A 25,403-nucleotide genomic window follows, 5' to 3' on the forward strand; every position below is an offset into this window, starting at 1 on the left:
ATGAATACCTTCCTTTTCATGGCTGCCTGCTGCTGCTGCATGCAGATGTCCCTGTCTGGCAACGTCTAGAACCTGAGGATCTAGGAGCTTAATCCTCTAGAGGTAAGGAAAAATAATCTGTTTTCTGCCACCTGTTCTTCTTCCCAAACACTTTGATAGAGCTGATTTCAAAAGGGACAATCTAAGCCAGGACAGCAGGTTATGCCATACCTGAATAATGCTAATTAGAGGATAAAGAATACATTGTCCCTCACATGCTTGCACAGCTGCCAAGATTTTTTTTTTCCTTCAGTTTGAGCCTGAAATGACTGCACAGATAAGAGCAGACCTGTACCTGGGCTGTTATGACCTCACTAGAACAAAAGCAAGCTTTCTGCTACCACAAAAAAATGCTTTAGTACTTTATATATTGACCTTACTGTTTATTAATTAGTTTCTTCATTAGCATCTGCATGTGTTTAGCTTCTTTCAGGCACCTTTGCTCTATTGAGAGCTTCAGCAGAGCACTGGAATAAAATAACTCACTTGATCCTGCACTTCCACTGGTGAATCCCCATCTCAGCACTCTTAACTCATATATCATGGATTAAATTTTTGCAAAAGCAAAGTAGAACTGCACAGGTGGTTCTTTAAATTAACAGTCAGAAGAACAGGTGAACTTAAGGCTAAGCTTCCCTAACACAGGAATAAGTCTCTGACTGACTGAAATATAGTTCTTTGAATAAGCTATCACATTGTTAAAAACAGCAATGCAAGAAGCCATCTTCACCCAGATCATCTTAAAACATTCACAGGATAAAGTTTTCCCCCCCAATATCTCTGTAGAAACAGTATTGTAACTTGTGTTTCTACAGAGGCAATAGCTCTCTACAGGATTACGGAAACTCAAAAAAGAAACCTGTAAGTTTTGTAGTTGGAAACCAATACATAGACTTACCATTACTAAAAAGCATCTTGCTTGAAAAACTTTTTTTTATAATTCAATTGCTTTTGATTTTAATAAATATCTATTCTCAAGCACCTAACAAAATTTTTATTAGTGTCTTCAATGAGAAATAGCTTTACATGCCTTCTATAAGAATTTTTATTAAGTAAATAGAGAGGTTAAATTGTTATAAAATTTTATTTTTTCATTCATTTCACAATAATAGAAAGCATCCAAAAATCCATTCTATGTACTTACATTGATTTTCAGTCAGTATAAAATAAAGCATAATTTAAGAAAACTGTTCATTTTTATGAAATAGAAAAAAAAATCTATTATTTTGATTACTTTAAAATAATAATAAAAAAGCACTTCTCTAGCAATGTGCCCTCAATGAGCATTTATCACCTAAGCCTTTTCCATCCTGCATACTCATTGGTTTGATTTGCATGAGCTAATCAAGCTAGGAATGCTTAAATTCAGTGGTGAAAACCTATTTCCTCTTGCTTGTTGGTGTTTTTTGGTTTTTTTTTTTTCTAGTAAAATTGTTTCTCATAAGGAAAGAAGTATTAGTTTTACATTCTGTGGTTTTTTTGTGAGGAATTTATGGAGTTTAATATATATTTGCTGTGATATAGATTTTTTAATTCATGTGATAGGGAATTATGCTGAAAGAACCACTAATGGTTATGCTAGAGTGTGAAAAGTTCAGCTTGTTTTATTTTCTGAATTGTACATTTATTTATTAAGCTTTAGCTTTTCTTTCTGAGGATTATGAGCTAAAGTGCTTTTGTGGCTTGTATTTAATACAAGGTGAACTGGTTTTTTTTAAAAAAAATACTTTATTTTTATGTAAAGCTCCTAAACATGAATGTAGCTGTTACTGGGATTATGAGAACAACTTTGGGGTTTTTTTATCTTTGTTTTAAAATATTTTCCTTAAAATATAAAAAGTTACAAAAATAATTTCAGTGATAACATTTTGAATGGTTTTTCTTACTGTGCATAGTTGTTGTAGGGGGTAAGTGTCTCCCCCCCCAAAAAATCCCAAAACACTTCAACTTCAAACAGCGTTTTCTCTTGTGGTAAATCAGGAAGTTATATTCCATTAGAAACTAAAGCAAAGAAGGAAAGATGTTGCCTGGCTTGCTATCAGGGCACTAAGTTGTTTCTCTGCAAATTACTTCTTACTCCCTTCTTTAATGAATTATGCAGCATTTGGGGTTGCAGTGTTCATGGATGGAGTAAAATTTCATGTGATTACAAGTTAGGAATTCGGGGATGAGCAGTTATTGGTTCTGTTTTGCCCAGACCTAGATTTCTCTCTTAATTTACCATGTTATCTAGGTCAGGGGTTATCTCTTCATTTATTTCATTTTACAAAAGGAATGTTTGTTCTGGGGTTTTTGCTTCAAAGAAGCTCTTAAGCTGCATGGCTCCTTTTGCAAGGAGCAGGGCCTGTGAGCCCATAGATGGATTTGAGAAAAGCATGTCTGTACTGAACTGCAACAACTAGAAAAGAAGAAAAATATAGCTTACCTTGCTGCAGTCAGTCTTCTTCTATCCCATCAAGAGTTGTGGAGGTTTGAGTTTTCAGAATGTCTATATATTCATGTATATATGAATATACATTTATATAGTGTATTTGGTGGCTAACATCACATGTAAACTCTGTGTAAATTCCTGGCCTTCAGCTGTTGCAGGGAATTGTAAATCCTGTCTGGTTTTGCTGTCCAAAAAAGTGGAATTGTTCACCTGGTGTGCAAGAACCAGTTGACACACAGAGTCAAGTTATTTCTTTATTACAGATTTGCACAATACCTCTGTAAACGTCCCATAAAGCAAGAATTTCCTGTCTGAAATCAAGAAAGGAGTGGTAGGACAAGAGCTTAATTCAGCCAGACTATCTCAGGGTGTCCCATCTGGTGCGCAGCAGCCAGGGCAGGGTGGCACAGAGCTCTCCTGGTCCCTGTTGTGTGTCTGCTGGCCCTGTGAAGCATCTTTGCAAGCATTAGATTGCCATGCTTAGGCAAAGAAAGTGGGACCCGAGTCTCTAAGCCATGGGGTTCTGCTGTATTTGAAGGTAACTCTCCTGTCTCATCCAGGGTAACTGTCCTGCTCTGCATGAAGTAATCTTGTATTAACTGAGTAGGCAAGAGAAATATTTAAGTATATCTAACTAGATGTATATAGCTATGTGTAAGTATATGAATTTAACTGGGACCTGGCGTGCTGGGATTTCACTACTGAGAATTGAGTCATTGCTTCTCTCACCTACTCAGTAAATACATACATTAACTCCCTGCACGTGTGTATATATACATAATATGACAAACACACTCTGCTTTATCTAGTCTCTTGAGGCCAAACTAATCATTTGGTTATCTAAGGGTTAACCATTTACACTTTCTCACAGACTTGCTTTTTAGACTTGTTTGTAATTGCTCCACCCTTGCAGCTTTGGGGGGAAAGTCATTTGGGTTACACTTTGGCTTTGCCTTCACTGGTTTTCACCCCAAGACAGAGACACCTTAGTGCCTGACATGCTGTCAGACTAGCAATATAGTCAGCTCCGGTGTGCTAGTGCTTCAGTATTTGAGGTTGGGGCTCACCTTAAAGCAGATTGCCTCAAAATCATTCCTTTTCCTTCAGTGGCTGCTCATTCTTTCCCCTATGACTGAAGAAGTAACGCCCTAAGGCTGAGTTGAGCTACTTCGAAGTGCTGCTGAGTTTGATTTGAACAGTTTTCTTATTGTCCAGGACAGCATGGAAGAAAGTAAAACTGAGGCAGGGCTTTCATGACACACTGCACAAACACATTTTGATGCCAGAAAGAGTATCAGCCCCTACAGGTATTGGGATACTATGGTGGTGCATCTCGCCCCCTCCCCTGGGCCACCCTGCGCCCTCAGGAATGCCCATTAGGCTTTAGTCTCTGTGTAATGAGTTGGGCAGTTAAGCGTCCCTTGACCATACCAACAGCCCTTGCACAGCTGAGGTGAGAAACTGCACTGACTGTACCAGAAACTTCCCTTTTCTGAACCATAACAGCACCTGCCAGCCTTGGAGCATTCCTCATCCGAACCATAACGTCCCTTAGCAAGCCTGGGAATATTTTTCGCCTGGATCCGAGTGGTACGGTACTGCTGTCACTGGAATTTTGAAAAATTCCAGTAATTAGCAACTTGAGTTGCGGCCAGGATGGAAAATTACCATTGACTAAAGCAAATCATCTCTGATCCTATAAACACTGGTCCTAAGTGAGGCCCTTTCAGCTCTCTGGGACCGCAGTGAGCTGCAAACAGCATCTCCCTCTGAGCGGGATGCTCTCGGAGCTCCCGAGCTCCCAAGTTTGCTGTACTAGGGGGACCGTTGCCAAAAGCTGATGACCAGGCCTGGGCTGATTTTCCTGCTCCTCAAGGCTCAACCCTTCACCTCCTGAGAAATGCAAAGGCATTTGACACAAGTATTTCGCTGAACTCGAGGGGAACTTTTAACAGGTATACCTTTGTACTTTTTTTTTCTTTCTCTCCTTCGATTCCTTTGTGCCTGTGTGCGTGTATGTGAATAGATTTAGGTAGCTTATAGTAAGTATAGTGTAAGTATTACCATTTCAGATCCATAGTTGAGTTAGTGGTGTAATAGTAGAAAATCCTGTTTGATTCACTTTGTAAATCATAAATTAGTCAATGATGAAGTGCTGCTAAAATCCTATGATCAGCCTTAATCTGTGAGCAAACCTTAGACACCCTTTAGATTTAAACTGTTGACCAAGTATGAAACTAAGATTGGATCTCGTTGCACCTAAGCTCTGTTAAGTGTTTAGAAAGCAAGGAGGTCCATTCTGAACCTTGTGACTCAGCGGGAGGCTCTCCCTTATCCTTTCATGGGTTTAGTTGCTGTATAAATCTTTCCAGCTTAATTTTAATTTTGATTCTTCTTTGTGTGGTTTAGCTATGTAATAAGTAATAGAGTGAACCTTGCTACTGAACTTTGAAGTCGCACTCCTACAAATTCCTGTTAAAACTGTTTTGCTAATACCTTTGACGGTGATTCTTTACGTGACCTAAACCACTCATTCATGACAGATACCACCTGTGTAAACTTTTTCATTTGAGCTTCCAGTGTGCGCATAATTATCCGATATGCTTCAGCAGTGCAATGAGAACCAGATGAAGCATTAGCATAATGTATTCCACAAACTTTGAGGGAGAGCTACTCTGGTGTACTCTGGTTGTCCCAAGTAATTCCTTTTGACTTAATCTAGCAGTCTGTGACATCATTCAAACCCACAAGAAGTTAAGAGATAACACCAGGCCTGACCTATGTTTGCTTCTTATATTTTACTTGGAGAGCAACATTAAAGAACACTTAGTAAAGGCACGTTGAACAGTGTATTGCATCCTCTTTCAGCAGCAGCAGCAAAGACTTTGGTTGTGCAGCCAAAGTGCTGGTGGTGTTGAAAAGATAAGGATATAAGTTGTAGCAAAATTAAATTCTGCTTTAATTTCAGTATCTTCCTCCACAGTCCCCAGGAGTTCTCTGCTTGTTTCTGTGTGTGAAGAAAGCCCTTGCTCTAGGCAGATAAAGACGTGTGACTCTGGTTTCCACACCAACCAACTGCAAACATGCTTAGAGTATTATGCCAGTAGGGACCTAAAAATAGTGCCTTCCTCATCTGCAGTACCACTGCTGAGGTGTTAGCTTCCGCAGATTTTCTTGCAAATTTTTGGGGTTTTCAGATTTTCTGGAAATCTTGCAGATTGCCATGGAGGTAACTTTTATACATCAGTTAATGCAGAATAAGATGATATTTTTCCCCCTAAGGTATCTTCACTATCAGAGCTGTAAATTATCAGGTATGTACTTATGTATACCTTCTTAGCTCTTAATAATACCTTCTCAGAACATATTTTACGTCTGCATTAAGCAATTCCTGAGTAACTCTATAAAATATGTGATATTACAAGTACTGATATTGCAGTATTTGATATTGCAAGTACATTGATCCTCTCTAAAGCAAACTTCTTAAGCTATTCATCTATGTTATGCTTTAGCAAGCGAGGACTGTACTGCTGAGGGACTGAAAGTAGCAATTTAAAATATCCGTCAGTTGTTGCTTGACCATTTAAGCCAACAGAGGTGAAAAAGGAACTAACTACCCAAGCATGGTGAGCAGTCTGACCTGGTAGTACCATGTACAGCTTAAACCATGAAATCAATGTGGAAGAAGTGAATTCTGTGGATGTGAGAGCAAGTCAGGAGCAAGTAATAGCACATCAGAACATGGGCAGATGGGGCTGAAGCAACAGAAGACTTCTTGAGTTTGTCTGGTCTCTGTGTCTCGAGTCAGGCAGCTGCTCCAAGCTCTGGAGGGGATATTCAGAAGAGGAAGTCTGCCAAGTTAAAGGTATTTATGACTGTAAAATCATTTAAAAGGTGAGAAAAGTGGGTGGGGATTTCAGTCTTGCAGACAAGGAGCCATAGAGTTCACCTGAGCATCCAAGAACTTGTGCTGTGTATCCAGAACCTTTGTATACATCAGGGGATGTATCAAAGGCCAAGGTATTGCCAGGGCTGTAGTGGTCAACAGAACTAGTACTAGCTCACATTTGTATGTAAACAGATAAAGCCCTGACCAGATGGCTCCACAGTGTCTGGGGCCTTGCTGCTTGGATATAAATGAGTGCAGAGGAAAGGGCAAAGAGTGAGCAACGAGCGTGCATGCACTGCCTTTCCCAGGCCTGGCTGCTCCCGCTGAGCTGGCTGTTGTGGTGGTCTCTGCAGCAGGATTCAGAGGCTCTACTTAGCACTTGGACCTGGAGCTTCTGTGAAAACCTGTCTGCCTGTGCTGTGCAGCTGAACGGCCCTGGATCTGGCTTTGTATTGCTGGAGAGGGACATGAACTAGCTTGTGTGTGGCTTTGTAGCAGCATCTCAGCACTCACTGTAAATAGACAGACTTCCCAGCTGCTGAAGTATTTTGGCAGAAAAAAGAAATGCCCTGCTAGCGTCCAAAGAACGAGTGAAACAGAGCAAACTAGGGTGAGAATATATTTAGTGTGAAATAGTAAAACTGAAGTAGGGTCAACACATGTGTTTCTCCATTAATACCTGGTATATGCAAAATGCAGGATGGCAGGGGTATAGTGATGCCTATCTTGGTTTTGCCATTAGCTTTGTAGCAAGAGCCTTTACCTTCCCATAGCATAGACAATGTTGTTCTGGTGAAGACAGTAAGTATTAAGTCACTACTTTCTTGTCTTGTATTTAACCCCTGCAGGTCAAAGAGGATTTAAATGGGTTTCATAACTAAATCACTCTTGTTACTGTGCTTGTGGAGTTCCTCAGATAGATAGTGATTGGAGATACGTCACTGTGGGTTAACTCAGCCTCGGACCTTTTCAGCAAACAGTCAGAGGGTCTCTCATACCAGTTTGCCTGCTCCATGGCCACGCCATGGCTACCCTCCTACCTGTGTCCCCTGCACAGCCTAAGCCACCTTGGCAGCAGCAGGTTAGACACTGTATCTGCCAGCTCTGGAAAAGGAAGGTTGTTGGTTCAGCTACTGACTCAAGTCATTCTCTGAAACTGCCAAAGCCATTTTGCTGGAAACATCAAACTAATTAAGTAGGCCAGAAATGAAATGTGAAGTGGCTGAAACCTGGAAAAGTTGTAGTCTACTGAAATGAGAAGGAATGGCCATCCTGAAAGTAGAGCTTTAAAATATTTTTGTGTCATTGAAGCAATATACATATGTATAAAATAAGTATGTCTGGAAACAGAAGCTCTAGAACATGATCAGTTTTTTATTTAAAAACAATTTTTTGAAATTCCAGGATTTTCTGTGAGCTGGAAACGGTGGATTTTGGTGGGTGTCCTTCCCACAGAATAATTCAGTGTTTTATAAGCTTTTCCCAAAAGCTGAGTAGCAGCAAACTGTTGGCCAGCATGGGTAAACATGCTTGGAATTGAATATCCACTTGCAGTCTAAATGTACTCCAGTCTCTTTCATTAGAATACAGCCTTTCAGCTCTGCTTAATGTAATTTGCTTACAGAAGGGAGAAAATGTCTTATAAGGACTTCCAAGAAAGCAGACTGAGGTTCTCAGGCTCCCTTAATGGTCAGCACTGGCTATTCCTGAAAAAAGGTCTAGATGACTTCAGAGATGGCTTTCCTCCTTCACCTGATAACATGACTGGTAGAAAGCGGCCTGTCTCAATTACCCTTCACAACAGCACACTGAGATCTTTGTCTGCAGTTCCACGGAAGAAAAAGAAGCAGCAGGCCAAAACAGAGGTCTGACTGCCCAGGCTCAGCCCACTGCAGCAAGCCAGGAGGGACTACGTTGCACAGATTGAGTGCTCTCTGCACCAGCGCTCTACACACGCTTGGAAAAAAGTATCTCCCCAAAGGTAATGATTTTGTAATCCTGGTTAAACACTGTTTCTTCAGAGAGCTGGAGCAGGAAACTAACCTCGTGTGCAGCTACTATTATCAATTAAAAAAACCCACAGCGGCTTCTGTTTCTTTCCAAAGAAAAAAACAAGGCAAATAATATTCAAGGTAACTTAGACAGTGGGTCCGAATTATTAGCAAGTTAATTGTGTAACAATATTACAAATGGGCTACTTGAGGAACCTAGTGCCTGCCATCAACAGATTACAGAAAATGAGTTATCTGCTAAGCGATCAACAGGCATTGATACAAATGGACATTATAGCACAGGAAGAAAATCTAATCAGAATTGATGTGAGGCATATGTCCGAGATAGCAAGAGTATATCTCATTACCTTTATTTCTCAGCCTGTTTACAGAATAATCTCTCTTTTCCCAGTCTCCAGTTCTTCAACTTTCTCTGCTTCATGCAAGCAAAAGCCAGCAGGTCCTTGTCTATCGTGTGGCTGGGAGCTTCGGGAATGTGCTTGTTTGGATGTTGCAGCTGGAGGATAGTGACCAAATGCAGTGGCAAAATTGAGCTTTTTGCTCCTAGTAATTCTCAAAAGGAACAGGGGAGAGCTGTGAGACTTTTGGAAGGGCCAGGCTTCATGCTACAGAAGATGGGGACCCCTGGGTGAAGTGCCTTAGTATTGTTTAGCTTTGTCTAAGGGGATATATTCACCTAAGGCTTGGGCGCAATAAGATGATAGATGGGTTCATTGGGAGAAGCCTTAGAATTCAGAGTGCAGAGCTCTCCCTGACCCCTGGCTGCTAGTACTGGGGCAAGGGGATCATGAAACAAGGGACTGTACTGCAAGGAAGGAAACTTAAAAGCAGCTGAAGGAAAACTTTGCGGTACAGCAGATTGCCATGGAAGATGGCAGAGACTAGAATTTCAGCATGTTTCACAGATCTAGCGAGCAGCCTGAGTTGCAATTGATGCTTTAAAGATTTTTTGGAAAAAGGTCTATAAAATGAGGCTTCTGGACTATGAACTTCCTTAACTGGTAGCACCCTAAGGAGACTTGCATGTTGGGCAGTCCCTGACACAGCCTCCAAGCAGATTTCCTCCAGTGAGGTTATTTTTGAACACAGGCTGTCTTTTTGCTTGGCTTGCAGGTCTTGAGACAAGTTGCTGGTGTCCTGGATCCTGAAATGCTTTTGAAAGGCAAGGCTGGCTACAATGACTCTGAACAGAACCAACTCTTTTGGGAGGTGCTGGATCGTCGGGAGGACGTCAAAAGCAAAGCAACAGCATCCAAGGCACAAGCACAGTGAGTACAGGGCGAGACAAAGACAGCAACATAAATGGCTCTGAATGTCCCCTCCTCTGTGATGACATGAGTGGAAAAAGGGATTTAGGCACTTAATTAAAATTTACATCAATCTGTCATGGGAGTAGTTTTCATTAAAAGATAGGTTCCTTTGCCTTCCTCAATGATACTGACAAATAAATTGATACCCCACTGCCTGTTCAGAGACCAGTCAGGATTAGTTTTAAGTGATACAAACCCATCAGGAGACAGCCTCGCCAGTGGGGAGTTTACAGGTTGAATTGGCTAAGGCAAGATAAGTGGAGCTGGTAGGAAAGCGTTGCAAGCCCAAGTGGGAAGCTTTGTCCCCCCACTCACTTAGAGAATGAAAGGGGAGCTCACATCAAGGGAGGCAGTCTTACCCCCAGCATCAGGACTTGCCAAAAAATCCCACTTGGAAGTAGTGGCTGCCCAGTCTGAGAAATGTGATCTTTCACAGCAGGACATGGTTTTGTCAGCTCATCTAACAGCTCCCAGCCAGGGGAATTTCTCTTGTCCAGCAGCACCTCTCCTCCTGGCTGGAAGGTCCCAGGCCCTCCCCCTACACTTTCAGGGATACACAGACCTCGCTCGCTCCGATTTCATCCTGGTCTTTCAGGTAAGGATCCAGAGTCTGATTTAACTTGCTGTGTCACTTTCAGTTATCATTTAAAACCTGGCTAACACAATCCAGCACCGAGGGGTAGGCAGGGCTGTCAGCGAAGGCTTCTCCTCAGAACAGATGGGGGGAATGAATCCTGCTTTATTATAAAGCTGAATAGCACATGGGGAGTTTGCTGAACACTTTTTTTCTTGTTTCACAGTGGCTGTTTGCTTTACCCAAGGTAACCTAAGGAAGTATTTGTTCACGGCTGCTTGGGAAACAGTCTGTGCTTTGAATTTATTTTTCCTGAATGCTTCTCACGGGTAGGCTGTTGTGCTGGCATTGCTAGGCTCCCAAGATGTGCTGCAGGGTGATTTCCAATCAGTTGTCAGTAAATGCGGATTTTCCGTTGTCTCTACAACAGGATGTACAAAAAAATGTGGAAACTTCATATTTAGGCATGTGGTTCCAGAGCCCCAAGGACCGGCACGTTCCTGTGGCTGTAACCTGGAAAGCTGTGCTGGTGGATGAAATGCAGCCTCGCCGTGACCCGCGGACTTTTAACACCACAGCACTCCCAGGCTGGTGAACACCAGGGCTTTGAAGATGAAAATGTCTTTGAGACAAGTTTCAGTGAGCTTAGTACCTAACCACTGAAATACTCCTGGCCATGTCAGCGCATGGCAGGATTCCTTTTGCCTCCCTTTGCATTCCACATTTCTTTGAATTGGCTATCTTTTTCCATGAAGGAAAGGGGGAAAAACAATCTTTTTCCAAATTCATTTTCCATAGCTCCAATGTAACATTAGAATAAGATATACATCGATCCTCTTTACTCTTTGGCTCTTCAAAATTCGGCCCCCACAAGACTGATTTGTCTTTAGGACAGACACCTTGCATATGAATGCCTAGCCCTGACATACCTGTGTTAAAGGCACTTTTTTCAGTGGTGAGGTAAAATTCTGATCTGAGGACTGCAATTTCAAGAGCGATTTAAGCGTGTTTGGATTTTTAGAATTCGATTCTGCACTGACTCACAGGGCCCTGAAGGAGCTGAGCGATGCAGAGCTGATCCTAAAACCATAAACCAGTTCAGCCTCAATCTGTCACAGTTTCTGCAAGCGCATCATAATATTTCTATCCCAGTATCTCAGGAGGCTTTGCCTGTAAGTATCAGCAGTTATTTAGGGAGAGCTTCTTACTTCACCGTGGAGGAGGAAAGAATATAACTATAGACTTGGCTTTTTCTTATGAGTTCTCAGTGAACCAGAATATAACACACAGACTGCTGCAGAAAAAAGTTTATTCAATGTTTCACTAAAAAAGCTACAATTATGGGAATAAGGGGTTTGCTGTTTTTATGATTCCAATTACGTGTGAAGGCAGATAAGGACTTCTCAGGACAGCCTAAGGCTTTAGAATCAACTTCTGACAACAGTGAGAAACATACCAGCCATCCCAAATGTAATGCTGGATGCCTTAAGCCCTCACATACATGATGTCTCTGTGGGCAATACCAAGTGGAATGCGTTTAAATGCAAGGTGAAATACAGAATCAGCGCCTTTATTTGGTGAGGGGTTTCTTGTATAAAGAAAAAGACTACTGGTGTGAAAGAAGGAATGAATCTCTAACTAGGGTGCTCCTCTAGCAATTGATTCACCTTCATAGAATTTCTTGAAGCTTTGAATGCAAAATGAGGAACAAGAAAAGAAATCTGAGCCAACTTGATATTTTTTTCATCAATTGAACTGGGAGCAGGGGTGGAAGAAGGCAGCAATATCAGTAAATAAGCATGGAAAGTGAAATACCTAACGCATTCTAGAAGAGTTTACTATTCCTGACACAGCTGAGGTCCTGGCAACTTTGAAAAACACTTCAGGGTAGCGGCATCTTTTGATCTTCTCTAAATGTGCATGAAAACTAGAAGCTTGCAATTGTCTAAGTGCTTAGAAGGGTCTAGAATGCCCAATTGTAAACTAATTTTGAAATCGGATTTCTCAGTCTCATCCCTCATCTCTTCTCTCAAATATGATTGTACAACAGCCTTCTACTAATGGCACAAATCCTGCTAATGTAATCAAAAGGTCTTGTATAAAGGTTGCGCAGAGGTTTGCTTTACATTGCTCAGGGAGGGAAGTACACGGACATTCCTGCTGATGTCTGCGGCAGCCTTGGTCAGATGAAGACCGATGGAAGACTGTCAAAAAGACAGGTTCCCCAGTGTTGTAAATCAGTGTAGTTCCCTTGGCTGAAGGGAATTACTGATTTATATCTGCTGAGGATCTGGTCTATATGGTGGCAACTTCTGAGGCATACAATAATGGCGCTGCAGGTACATGCTGGGGATCTGAGAACAGAGTCTACGACAACCAGGAGCTGCTCTTGGGAGATGGCACTAAGTCTGATGTTGTAAACAATACAAAGAGGCAAGCTGGCATTACTCTGGGAGCTGATAGTTTGGACACTGTTGTCCAGGTACTGTGGTTCTATACATGCATTTTTTGACAGGAACACTGAGCACAACAAGGCATTAGTACAGCAGTGGATTGAGCTAATCGGCATAGCAGGATGCCGGCGTCAGAACTGCTTGAACTTTTTTCACCTCCCCGTGGTAGGAGAATGGGAAGGTTGTGGTGTAGCACTTGTCCCTGTTGTAGGTGTAGCAGGTTTCAGGTTCATTGCAGGAGGTGCTTTGCTGGGCCTTGTAAATCTCACCACCCAGCTCAACTTCTACGGGATCGCATTTTTTGCAGCTGGAAGAGATGGAGAATAGAACAAGTGTTACAAGAGTTGTAAGATATCCCTGGTGAAACCCAAATCTTCCTTGCTATCTGCAGATGAAGCTAGATGAGTGCTGTGGCCTTTCTAGCTTTTACACAGGGATGCCCAGCCAAATGCTTGGAGTGTTGTCAGACTGCTATTGGCAAGGGGAGGGTTAAGCAGGCAATGTGTAATTTGCTGCTACTTAAGACATTTGAGATGAACAGGGGTCAGAATGAATCATTCCCTGTAAATATGAGACTTTTTAATGTGAATTAATCACGTAAATAACAATTTCTTGGCTTGCAACAGAGTATGAAAGCTGGGGTCCATGGGAAAACTTTCCTCTGTGACCCTGCCTCATCTTCTCTACTGGCCTTCAAGCATGTTTTTGAGCAGCTGTGGGCAACGCTGCAGGGGAGTTTAAGTCTTAGGAAATTAACTTAGTAAATAAAATTACTCACAGTTCGGTCATGCGGTAGACAAAAGTGGTTCTGAGTGGGGACATGGGGTCAGAGATGTTCTCTCGAGCCCGCAGGGGAACTCTGTAAAGGAAGGAAGAGAATCGCTCTTCTGAAAACTGCTCATTAAGCAGGGGACTACCCTGCTGTGAACAGCTCTCAGCTCTCATCTTGTTCTTCAGGTTGTTTCCATTCCCACCCTTCTCCCTAGCCAAGCCCAGGAACAGCAGGTCTTGGCCCCTCTGTGCCCTCAAAGGCAACAACTGCCCACAAGAGGACTGCAGCAATTTCTAAAAGTGCCACTTTAAAGGTGACAGTGCTGATAATACTTTTTTTTTCTTTAAACTTGGAGCTGACAGATGCCTGAGAGACTTGCAAGACACAGACAGGGATGTTTAATTAGCATTTCTCCTGTTGTGAGCTCTACCAGAACTCCTGCAGCTCTGAGCCTGAACTTGGTCCATGTTTCCAAGAGAGACACACACCCCTCTAAGATTTGTGTGAATAATAAGGACAAAATCCTACTCTTGAACTGAGATCTGCCTCATAGGATTTACCTGTTTTGACAGTTTAGGCATTAATTAGTTTCTGATAGTTTAGGCATTAACTAGTTTACCCAGCCTATAAAATAGCAGGCTTGCTATCAGCTTTCTAAGTCCAGTAAGTCCTTGGGCACAACTTGGTTTCAGATTAGATCGACTAATTAGATTGACTCTACCTCCCCAGCCTGTTTTGTAAAGTTACTACTGGACCACTTAAAACATGGAGATGCTTTCTGTACCTGAAGAGACAAACACCAGATAGGTTCGTGTGAGCTACTAAAACATGAAGCAAAAGGAAATATTCCAGGATACCATAGAAAGCAGCCCATGAGAAAAACAGTTCAATGCCAGGACATGGGAAACAATGAAAGGAAAGGGAACTCCTCTAACACTTCATCTCCTGCTCACCACCTCTGTGTAATACTTGTCTCTCACTTACAGGATGCGTATGTTTCTTTCCAGGACTTCTTCACCAGGATCTTCTTTGGAGGGAACGAACTTTGAGGTCACTGTCACACACTGACACTTATTATTGACCAGCACATGCTCGTCATCCCCAGAGGCCTCTGGATAACCTGCAAGCACAGGATATGAAATCCCAGGGTCAAGAAGAAAAACCTTGAAACCGCCTCTAGCAGAAAGCCAAGTGATGAGAATGCCACAAATGCACTATTACGGCATCTGGGTCGGTTCAAGCCCAGGTTGCAACAGGTACAAATGAGCCTCTTGGCATAGATGAGTTCAGCTGCCTTCCCTGCACAGTCTACGTGGATGTGATGGGACTGGCATGGAGAAAACGATGAACCTGGGGACACTGTGTGGCTGGTGAGAGGCAAGCGCGCAGGGGTTTCTCATGAAATGGGAGGAAAGGCCCCTTGCAAGCTTTGAGCTGTACCTGGCAGCTGAAGTGCTGCTTTTACCCTAATGGGGGAGGCTACACAATTCCTCTATCATGCACGAGGACTGTCCTAGCAGTCCAAACCCTAGTTTGGATCTGGCCTCTAAATAAATGTCTCTGACCTTGCCAACGTGGCAGATGTGTCGGTTTTCCTTGACTGGTAGATTGCCCTTCAGGTCCCCAGGGGAACAGATGCCAGAAAGCACTGCAGGACCCAGCACGAAGGCAGCCCTCTGACCTAGCACTGAAAGGCAAGGGGCACTTGTGATGCCTGTGGTTCGCAAGGAAAACTCCAGTCCTGATTTTCTTACTCAAATAGAGAAGAACCAGCTTGGGTGTGACTCCCGCACTTTTAGCATGCTATTCAATATGAAATTCAGCCACTACAGGGTGAAACATCCCATGTGCCACACAGAGGCTCTCTTGAGTGTTCCTGGTGGCATGCAATGCCTTCTTAGTAGATGGATTTGAAATAGCTTGTTCTTTGCTAGTTGGTTTTCCTCAACCCAGAGCCTCTGTTCTCTTCACCTACAACAAGCCAGCCTTGCTTTTATATGCACATGTAGTCATACCCTTCTTAAGTAGTTGTTTGTACATCCCTCTGTATTTCTCAGTGCTGCTGACATCAAATTCACAGCCGTCACTTTGCAGCATTGCTCTTCCTACAGCACCTTCAGCCTGCTTAGAAGTACCAAAGCCCATGATTTCTGTAAGATGGGGATAGCTTCTATTGGGCTCTAGACCTCAGTTTTGGGGACTCACCTACTCTTCTTGTTGCTTGGTTTAATCATGGAGAGAAAGAAGAAATAGGCTAAAAATGTCTGTGTTCATCCTGTCTATGGAGAGTCTCAGACTCACTTTGGCTTAAAAGCGTTGGTCCTAATAGCTGGATTTCTTTGAGTTATCAAACATGGATCAGTAAGGAAGCAGACACCCATGCTGCATGAGCTCATATCTGTTTTTTTCTTAGTATCCATGTGCAAAGCTGCTGGGTTTGATCAACAACAGACCCTGTTGCTATAGGGTGAAAGGGATAGTGCTCAAAGGCTGTGGGAGCAACAGCAAAGCTGGGAGCCAGGAGCAGCACACGGACTCTGAGCTGGACTGTGAGTTTTCTGACTGTTAGCCGCTGTTGGCAACAGCTTAACCATCACATGAAGCTGCCTGCAAGACCAAACAAGGACAGGACCTCTGCAGTACTGACAGGCAGAGCCCCCACCTATCTAGTCCATACCATGCAATGCAAAGAGCATTCCAGGTTTTCTGCCCTAGGCTTCTTGGACCTTCCTTCCTGCCCTTACAATATGCTGGTCTCATTTGCCTTCTTTCCACTGGCTTATTTTTTGAGATCCTTACAGGCCTCATAACCATGAAAAAAGACACCAAAACCACGTAAAAAAATGCCTTGGAGTGACCCTACAATTCACCTGCCGGTTACAAATGCTGTTTCTGTGATAACTGGCAGCAGAACACCTTCTGAAGAAGATTCACTGTGGAGTTTTTTGATCCGGAAGGAACCTGCTTTGGTCCCTTGCTTTGGGCAGTGGAGCAGGCCACTGCAGGCATGTGGGAGACGTTTGTACTGCTCTCATGAGTTTCTTTCTCTATAGAGAGCATATCCACTATACCGTGTGCCCACTGAGCCTTTTAGCCCTTGGTCTAAAAGCCCTTGGCTTTCAGCATTTCTCAGGGTGGCACCCAGCCCAACTGGCTAGCTGTACAAATGCCACTGCAAAATGTGCACAGAGAGGGTAAGTCAGGTCACACTTCTGACTGCAGCGTGCCCCACCAAGACAGAAATACGAAATTGTGTCTGACACACGGAGATGGTCGTTGTGCTTGTCTCTGTACCCCTTATCCCAATCTCTGTTGCTCTGCATGCTTCCTCTCTGCCAACTCATCGCTCAACAGGAACATCTCCCTCTGAAGCAACATCTTACTACAAAAGCCTCTTTAGTCTCTGCCTCCTTAAGTCTTGGCCTTTCTTTTGTCTTACAGAAAGTCTCTAGCTTCTTGTCCTCCACGTAGACCTTCCTCTGGTGTCTGTCACTATTCTATGTAATGTTGTGTGCAATTCTTTCTAAGCCCTTAATCCAAAGCCACTATTCAAGTCAGCTCCTATTAGCTTTGGGAGTTGTCCCAAAAATCTTTGGGAGCAGACTTTAAATTCATCTCCTAAAATTATATTAACATACTCTTTTATGAATATGCAGGGTGTGTGTGTGTGACTCTACTGTAAAAATACTGTCCTGATTTAATCCCTTGTGTAACACTCTTGGATTCAGCAACCAGAAAAGTTACAGGAACTCCGTATGGTTTTTTTGAAGTATAATTACAAACCCCAAAGGAAGATAGTTCTATCAGCAATGCTTCCATGTGTCACCCGGTAAAGTCGCTTTGGGGAGAAGGTAGTTAAATACAAAATTTCTTAATGCCCTTCTAAATACCTGTAGGTTGGATTTTCTGGTGCTTATTTACTGCAATATGGTGTTCGCTCCCTCCTCAACACCCACGCAGGTATTTTTTTGACAAAATTTCTCATCTTCCAATATTGTGTTATTCTGTAATACACTGTGAAGCCAAACAGAATCCAGCTGCAGCATAGCAAAGAAGCAAATGCATTCCAAAAATATCTGTTCAAACTCTGCTGCAGGTCCAAGTGGCTACTTTATTAAAGTAGGAAAGGGCTCAATTAGCCAAAAAATACATTAATTTCAACATAAGTAATACAAACAGCACTCCTGCAGCTGCATGTAAAAAACCCTCTACCTGAACTTCCCTTCTAAGCTGCTTACATATGCGTGTGTGTGTGTGTGTATCAATATATTTACACCTTAAGCCATACATATGAATGGGGAAACCCAGACTGGGCTCTGTGGTGAACCGACACAGTATTTCTCAACATTTTCTGCCTTTTCAGCTAATAGATTATATAGCTGGTCACTTTTCAGAGCAAGCTGTACATTCCAAGGACCTGCCTGGGTAGGCAATAAGACACCCTTTTCAAAAGTTGGAGGAAATGCAGGGATGCAGTTGGGTTATCCTTGAGCATCCATTTAATCCTGTGGACCAGATCCACCATGTGACTGAGCATGACTTTAGGTCATCGTATCAAAATCTGGCATTAGTATCTTACTACCTGGGAACCACACTGAGGAGTGTGCTGGGATGACAGTCTCATGTCGGCCTAAATCAAGAGCCTCCAAGAAATTCAGTGTAATTACACAATAAACTACAGTTGAATCAAAAGTAAGCCCTATGACAGGATTACCAGGGAGGTTTTGAAAGCCTTTAAATCTAGCAGGTAAGAGTCTTGCCAGCTTCTTAGCACTTCAGAAAAGCAAGCGTGCATGTTTGTGGTTTGTTGCTTTAGAAACCTGATCAAAAAAGGCTAATCACACAGTCTTAAACTTGCCACTAGTCATCAGGTTTTTAGCCTCAAGGCAGCAATTAAAAAAGCACACAGCTCTGTGGAGCAGAAAGACACTGAGGTGTGCGAGCACCACTGAAGCGTGACTGCCTGAGCAGGCTTTGAGGTTTGATTTTTGACAGTTGTAATTATGAATAGCCAATCACACAATCCCCCTCACCAATACCTGAAGCAGTTTTCCATGTTTTCTGTTTCCCACCTACCTGCCACAAGGACGAATCCCAAGGAGACAGCCAAGGCCACGCACAGCAACAAAGAGCTCTTCATCTTGCCTTCCCTTCTTTTGAAGAACGCGAGTCAAGAGCCCGTGTCTGCCTATAAGGGCGTGTGCAAATGATACAGCTATTTGTTTCCTAAAATAAACAGCCCAGCGGGCTAGCACTGACACCGTGGAACCTGTGGCTGGGGACTGAAACCGGGCATGTCTAATGCACAAAAGTCCTCTGGCTTTCAGAGGTGAAGGGGGGCAGGGGGTTGCACTTCTACTATGCGTTTTTATTCTGTTCAGCTGAACAATTTTGTTAGCATTAAAGCTGCTGAGTGCAAGGGGGTGCAAAATTTAGGGGGTGTCTTGCCATCTCCCACCTGGGAGCAAGAAGCGTAAGGTAAGGAAGTGTCCAGACAGCCAAGGGGTCACAGCTCTGGCTCCTAGTTTTGAGAAATCAGACTTAAGGATTGCTTGGCTTGTATTATAAAAACACTTCAGGCTTCAAGATCAGAATCCTGTTTGCACCAGATTCTGTGCAAACCTCTATTAAGGGCTCAACCTGCCCCCAAAGAGGTTGCAGTCAAAGCAGACAAGATGAGGGAGGGGTAAAAGAGGTAAAGCAACAGCAGGTCTGTGGCGAAGCTGAACTCACCCTCCAGCTCTGCTCGCCCCATCCAGAGGTTTCTTGCCTTAAGAATGGAAAAAGGACTGCATGGGATTTGTGGGTTATGAAAGGTCGGGAGTCTGGTCCCAGGCAAACTCTGAGGCACTGGGCAAGCAGACTTCTCCTGAAGGAGGGGAGCACTGGCCAGTACCTGGGATTCTTTTTTTGTCCCAGATTTGGGATCACTTGTGTAACTCTGAAAAACAAATGTTGCAATGTAACTCAACCACGATCAGGGCTGTCTCTGTAGCATCTGTACATGTCTTGTACAGAGAACGCCGCTTTTTAAGGGAAACCCAGTCCAAGCAAGGGCCTCCAAGCACCCACGTCAGGGACAAAATGGGGGACAGAGCAAAGTATGATGCTGGCAGGCCCATTCTTAGCCAGGGTTATTGAGTCAGTGTTTCCTGAATTTCTGCTGCCTGCAACGTATGTTCCTCTCAATTAATGTCAGCAGCCCATGGTAAATCTCCCTGCATTCTCCAGCTTTTCCTTATGCAGCAGAGCAGCAACCCTGAGCCCAGATACAGGCTTTTCACACAGCCCACGCCACCCTTGACTCACCCAGGGTCAGTTCCTCTGGCCAGGCTCTCAAGAGGCTAAAGTCATGGGGCATCCCAGCTCCTGAAAAGGCAGCCTGTCACTTTACAGGCTGTCTTTCCTTTCTTCAGACCTTGCTCGCTGGGTCTTTAGCCTTAAAGCCGTTCAAAGACCCCAGAATCCATCCCCTGAGCTTCTTCTAGCACGAACATCTCATCTGGCACGTTGCATGATGCAACGACCTTTTGTGTTGCATCAGCAGCACTCACGGGCAAGGTTTCCCCTGGGAGGTGATGGGGGATGAGCAGTGAAAGCCCAGCGACTATCAAGGCATCAGGTTATGCCATAATTCTTCTTTACAAACCTTGCTTTCTCCATAGGGCTCCATCTTCAGGAGGGCAAAATTTGTTTTTTTTTCCTTTCCCCCTCCCCAGAAAGCATTGCCAATGGAGTTTTATGTGGAGCTCTCTTCTGAAGCAGCAGCAAGATGTTCCCTGTGCCCCATCTCTTGCAGAAGGTTAAAAATAAACCTGGCTAACCATGAGGTGGTAGGGGTGTCTATCTAAAGCACTATTGGTTTCGGTCACTTTTTCTGTAACAAAATCGGGGTTTTTTATAAATACACAGGAAGGTGTGATGCAGGCAGCAGAACAAAGCACACACAGAAGAGGCCAGTTCTGGTCTGTTTTGCCAAACTGCCCCGATACAAATACAGCACAGGTACCATCCCAGCAGAGGCATCCATGAGTATTTTCAAACCTGAAGGGAGAGACTGAGCAGAATGAAATGCTGTGTGATTCTGTTGATTTCGGTGGTTTTCCCTGACTGCCAATGCTCAGCGTATCTGAATTTCGGTTGCTAAATCTACATGCGCACATACAGTCCCTTTGGTCTGCATGTGGTGGCACAACAGCTATTTTTAGTCACAACCAGCCACCTGCAAGTCTCTGGGGATTTTCATCTAGATTGCAAGCTCTTTAGAGAAAGATTCATTTTATGGACTATCCCCTTTTTACTGTGTGACATTTGGAATTACCGGAAAATTATCTGGGGAAGCAGGCATTAAAGTACTGTGGCAGTTTGGCAAGGGGCTAGCAAACCAGCATGCCAGGCTTAAATTCTGGGCTGAGTGGGGGGCTAGACTCCCAACCTCACTGCGCGGCAGAGGCTAGCAAAGGAATAATTGAGAATTTGAAAATAAACGGGAACCAGTCTTGTCGTCTCAGTCTCCTTTCACTTGTCCTGTGCATCCAGTTGGCCCTGGACAAGCTGAACTAGGATTTTCCAGGCAGGAAGCTGGGCCTGGATGAAGTGAGGCAAAACAGGTGTACCTTTGTGTGTCCTTGCTGTGCTGGGTGAGGCATGGAGAGGACAGCTGTACCAGGGCACGGGGTACCTCCAGGTAACACACCATCCACTAGCAGTCTGTCCTATGGCTTTCTTTGCTCCTCATTTCTCAGTCAGAAGCAAAGAAATTGGTGGATTAAAACAGTCATGCAGCGGTCAGTGACTACTTTATTGGGAGCAGTTATTCCACCGACGCTTACAGCAAACCAGGGTGGTTTGTCTTGAGCAGTTCCCAGTAACTGGATGAACTAACTCACGTTGGAGGTCATCTCCAGCTTCACCAGAAGCGGATGATGCTTTCAGCAAGTCCTGGAGGAGGTTCAAATGCCTGTAGGTGCCATTTCTTTTCTGCTCTTAGAAATTAACCTTGGATTGAGAGACAACATGTCAATTCCATTTAAATCCATGAGAACCCAAGTGGAAGCAGGTCTGTTGTTAGGGCTCCGAATTTCGAAAGTGCAGACTTTAAAAAACATGAGGGCACTACACTGTGAGGGCACTACTTTGTGAGAGCACTTAGGTGGAAACCATCAGGGTCAAGGACACATTGAAGGCCTGGGTTTCTCTAAGTCATGCTTGCAAAAGTTATGTGGAATTTTAACCAGGCAGAAATCAGCTGCAGGCTTCTCCGGGTGGATTTCACACAAAAAATGGCAAGATTACAAAGCCTGATAGGCAGAGACAGCTGTATTTTAGTGGCCAACTAGTATAAAGTAAGAAATTCTACTGATGTGCGGCTAACAAATTAAATTAATGTTGTTTTGCTTTCCAAAACCAAATTACTCTTGTCGCTCTTATACAGGCCTGTATCCAGGGGAGCTGATATCTGAAAACTGGTATGAGCGGATTTGGAAAAGGTGTCTTAGTCTAAACATATCTGGTGCAACAGCGTATGAGGAAGACCCAGAGGTGACTACGTGGAGAAGATGAACGCAACAGAGAAAAGGCTCCTGAGTGTGACTTGTCTGCCATTACATCTACCAGAATCCAAATGAGTCACCAAAAAGTGAGTAAAGTTGTGCAACCCCCACCCCCATTTCAGTTAACTTTAAAATTTGCTTGACATGTCTTTTTCCACCAGAAGGTGCACAGGACTATTTATAAATAAAACTGCACCTGTTCTGCGGTGAGAAAAAAGCACCTGCACTTGCTCTCAGTAGAACACCCCTTGCTGGGACAAGTGGCTGCTTAATTTATCAGGCTCTGGGTTTCTAAGCTCAGACTTAAATGAATTATGGTGCCTCCCTCTGCTCTTGTGGCATGGCAGTCTGCCTTTTTTGAAAACAGGCCGCTTCCACGCAGCTCAGTATTAATGCGATTTTCCCTTTGGGAAGGTGGGAGGCTCGGCTGGGTGCTCTGTGACGGACAACAGACAGAAACAAGTCAAAACACAGGATGAGTAGAGATTGTCTTAAAATGGTCCTGATGAGGGGTCCCCCGCTGCTGGAAATGAAAATTGCTCCTTTAGTAATGCCCTGGGCACATCTATCGATGGGTGTAAATCCAAGGAGCATGGGGGGTGGGCAGAGCAGCAGCCCAGCTTCGCAGCCTGCCCTCGCCCTGCAGCCCGAAAGCAGGCTGGCAGCCTCTAGGATCAGCCCGGATCCTGCCAGGAGACACGTGCATCCCTGTAAAAGTGTAATTTATTGAGGGGAAGGACTCAAGGGAGCGTATGTACCTCAGATGCGTCCAAGGTAGTTTTCAAACACCTCTTTTACCTCTCTCAAAGTTTGATCTGATTCTTGTTTTGGTTAACAAGGGGACAGATGTGCTTCCTTTCTTTTTTTATTTTCCTCGTTGTTGCAAGATTACTGTACAGACAGCACTTTTACATGTTTGTGCTTTTAGATGAAGAAGAACCATTGAGGAGGGAAAAAAAGCACTTTTTGTTTTATTCATTGCCGACACCTGCCAGGATTACAAAAACCCACCTTGTTTTGGCGGCTGCCCAGGTCCCGCAGCTCCTAGCGGGTCTGCATTGCTCGATCAGACATCCAACGGGAGGAATAACCTCACCAGCGCTGCAGGGCTGGCGCGCCGGCCGCTACAAATCCGCAGATGAAGGGGAAGGGACCGAACGCGAACGTGCAGCTGTTTGTGTGGGGGTACACGCCGGAGCCCGCAGCGCTCCCGCAGCGCTCCCGCAGCACTCCCGCAGCGCTCCCGCAGCCGGCAGGGTCCCCGTGCACAGAGCTGCCGGCCTCGCCCAGGCAGGGCCACCCCGGGCCGCAAGGGGGGAGGTGCGGCGGCAGCGGAAGCGCGCAGCGGGGGAAGCGGAAGCGCGCAGCGGCGGAAGCGGAAGCGCAGGCGCGGCGCCGGCGGAGGGGAGCCATGAGGACCCGGCGCGGCACCGTGCTGCGGCCGCCGCCCGGCCCGCAGGAGGAGGATGAGGATGGCGGGGAGGCTGAGGCGGCCGGCGGGCCGGCGGGCCCCGAGGCGCTGGCGGATGAGGTGGAGGACTTCCATGAGGCGCAGTTCCGGGCGGTGATGGCGGCCCTGGAGAGCGGGGAGGAGGCCGGGGGCAGCGAAGAGGAGGAGGAGGAGGAAGTGCTGGGGTTGCAGCTGCCCGAGGAGGACAGCGAGGAGGATGGAGACGGTAAGGAAGACAACGAAGGAGAGGAGGAGGAAGGGCAGGGGCTGGATCTTTATGTGGACCATAGTGCAGAAAAGGATGGAGGTGAGGAGGGTGCGGAGGAGGAGGATGGAGAAGAGGAGGAGGAGGAGGATGGAGAAGGTGAAGAGGAGGAGGAAAATGAGGTAGAAGATGAAGATGGGGACCTGTCCATGGAAAGCGATTTGGAGGAGCACCGTCAGGACACCAAGCTCCCCCATGAGCTCTCCTGGGGCCAACGCAAGCAGCTCTACTACGACACGGACTATGGGAGCGATGCCCAGGCCAAGGGCAAGCGTAGCCAGCAAGAAGTCGATGCCGAGGAGGAGGAAGAGGAGCAGGAGGCTCAAGTTATCCAGAGACGGTTGGTGCAGGACTTGGGGGAAGATGACTATGGGCTGGACATGATCCAGGGCTATCTGGCCAAGCAGCAGAAAACCCGTGATAGCAAGGGGCAAAAGATTGACAAGGATTTGCAGGCCCTTCCCAAGAAGGAGCAGCTGAAGCTACTGAAGCAGGAGTCCCCTGAGCTCCTGCAGCTGATTGAGGACTTTGAAGTCAAGCTAATGGAGCTCAAGGATGAACTGCACCCACTGCTGCAAATGGTCAAGAACGGCACTATCCCACAAGGGAAGGGCAGCCGCTATTTACAGACCAAGTATCACCTCTACTTGAACTACTGTGCCCATATCAGTTTCTATTTGGTTTTGAAGTCAAAGAGGATGCCGGTTCATAGTCACCCCGTTATCGAACGGCTGGTTGCTTATAGAAATATAATTAATGACCTAGCTGTTATAGATGAAAAGTTATCCTCGCAAGTTCGGATGCTTTTGAAAAACTACTATGATAAGAAGGAAGGTAAATTACGGAAGGAGAAGAAGTTTGCAGTGTTTCTCCCACTGGATGTTAAGAAAACCAAATCAAAACGTGGACCCGCTCTTGCTAATGGTCGCGATGTTGCTGATGGACGGTCAGATGAGTCGGACCTGGATGAAGAGGCTGCCCTAAAATACTATAAGATGATGGAGGAAAAGTTGAAATTTAAGAGGAAGAGAACCGAAGACCAAGACACGCTTGAAGAAGGGGTGTTGGAAGGAGAGGATCCAAATAGCAAGAGAGGTGTGACCTATCAGATGATCAAGAACAAAGGCCTCACGCCCAGAAGGAGAAAGATCGATCGCAACCCCAGGGTCAAGCATCGGGAGAAATTTCGTCGAGCTAAGATTCGCCGCAAGGGCCAGGTCCGTGAAGTTCGGAGGGAATTGCACAGATATGCTGGGGAGCCATCCGGTATTCGTGCGGGAGTTAAGAAAAGCAGGAAGCTTCAGTGATACTTATTTTTCTACATTTCTGATAGCTGCCAGTAGCACTACTGAATTCAATAAAAAGTTTATAAACGATATTGTGAGTTTTATTCTTACGAATAATGGGGGGTCATGGCATTTGGGTTTTTTTCAGAACGTGCCACCTCTAAAAGTAGCACAGGGCTTTTTCCTCACCAGGCCTGTGCCTTAAGGTGTTTTCCTCTGTTGCAATGTTGTCATCTTTCCATGCTGTAAATACTGGCTTTGAGAGGCTGTGAGGGATGTGTCAAGCGAAGGGCATGAAATGGGACAGGATGGGATGGAGGGACCTCCTGAGGATGGGTTGAGAAATGTGTTCTGTGCCCCTGCCGCTGCA

General features: G+C 44.8%; 2 protein-coding genes and 1 long non-coding RNA gene across 3 annotated transcripts; 2 read left to right on the plus strand and 1 right to left on the minus strand.

Annotated features, from left to right (window-relative positions):
• The first annotated feature begins 6,641 nt into the window (after window positions 1-6,641).
• Window positions 6,642-11,409, plus strand: LOC114013813 (uncharacterized). Its single transcript, XR_003557022.2, has 3 exons — window positions 6,642-8,340; window positions 9,485-9,639; window positions 10,118-11,409. It is a non-coding gene; the product is annotated as an uncharacterized LOC114013813 (long non-coding RNA).
• A 138-nt stretch (window positions 11,410-11,547) lies between these two features.
• Window positions 11,548-18,768, minus strand: JCHAIN (joining chain of multimeric IgA and IgM). The gene is made up of 4 exons (XM_005243179.4): window positions 18,557-18,768; window positions 14,465-14,600; window positions 13,487-13,567; window positions 11,548-13,015 (listed from the first exon to the last, which is right to left on the minus strand). The coding sequence occupies exons 1-4, from the start codon at window positions 18,618-18,620 to the stop codon at window positions 12,814-12,816; spliced, it is 483 nt and encodes a 160-aa protein (XP_005243236.1). The 5' UTR covers window positions 18,621-18,768; the 3' UTR covers window positions 11,548-12,813.
• Window positions 18,769-23,044: 4,276 nt separating this feature from the next.
• On the plus strand, window positions 23,045-25,123 carry UTP3 (UTP3 small subunit processome component). The gene has a single exon (XM_005243224.4). The coding sequence runs from the start codon at window positions 23,171-23,173 to the stop codon at window positions 25,052-25,054; it is 1,884 nt and encodes a 627-aa protein (XP_005243281.3). The 5' UTR covers window positions 23,045-23,170; the 3' UTR covers window positions 25,055-25,123.
• Window positions 25,124-25,403: the final 280 nt, after the last annotated feature.

The sequence above is a fragment of the Falco peregrinus genome, chromosome 2, assembly GCF_023634155.1.
Source record: "Falco peregrinus isolate bFalPer1 chromosome 2, bFalPer1.pri, whole genome shotgun sequence".
Lineage (NCBI taxonomy): Eukaryota > Metazoa > Chordata > Aves > Falconiformes > Falconidae > Falco > Falco peregrinus.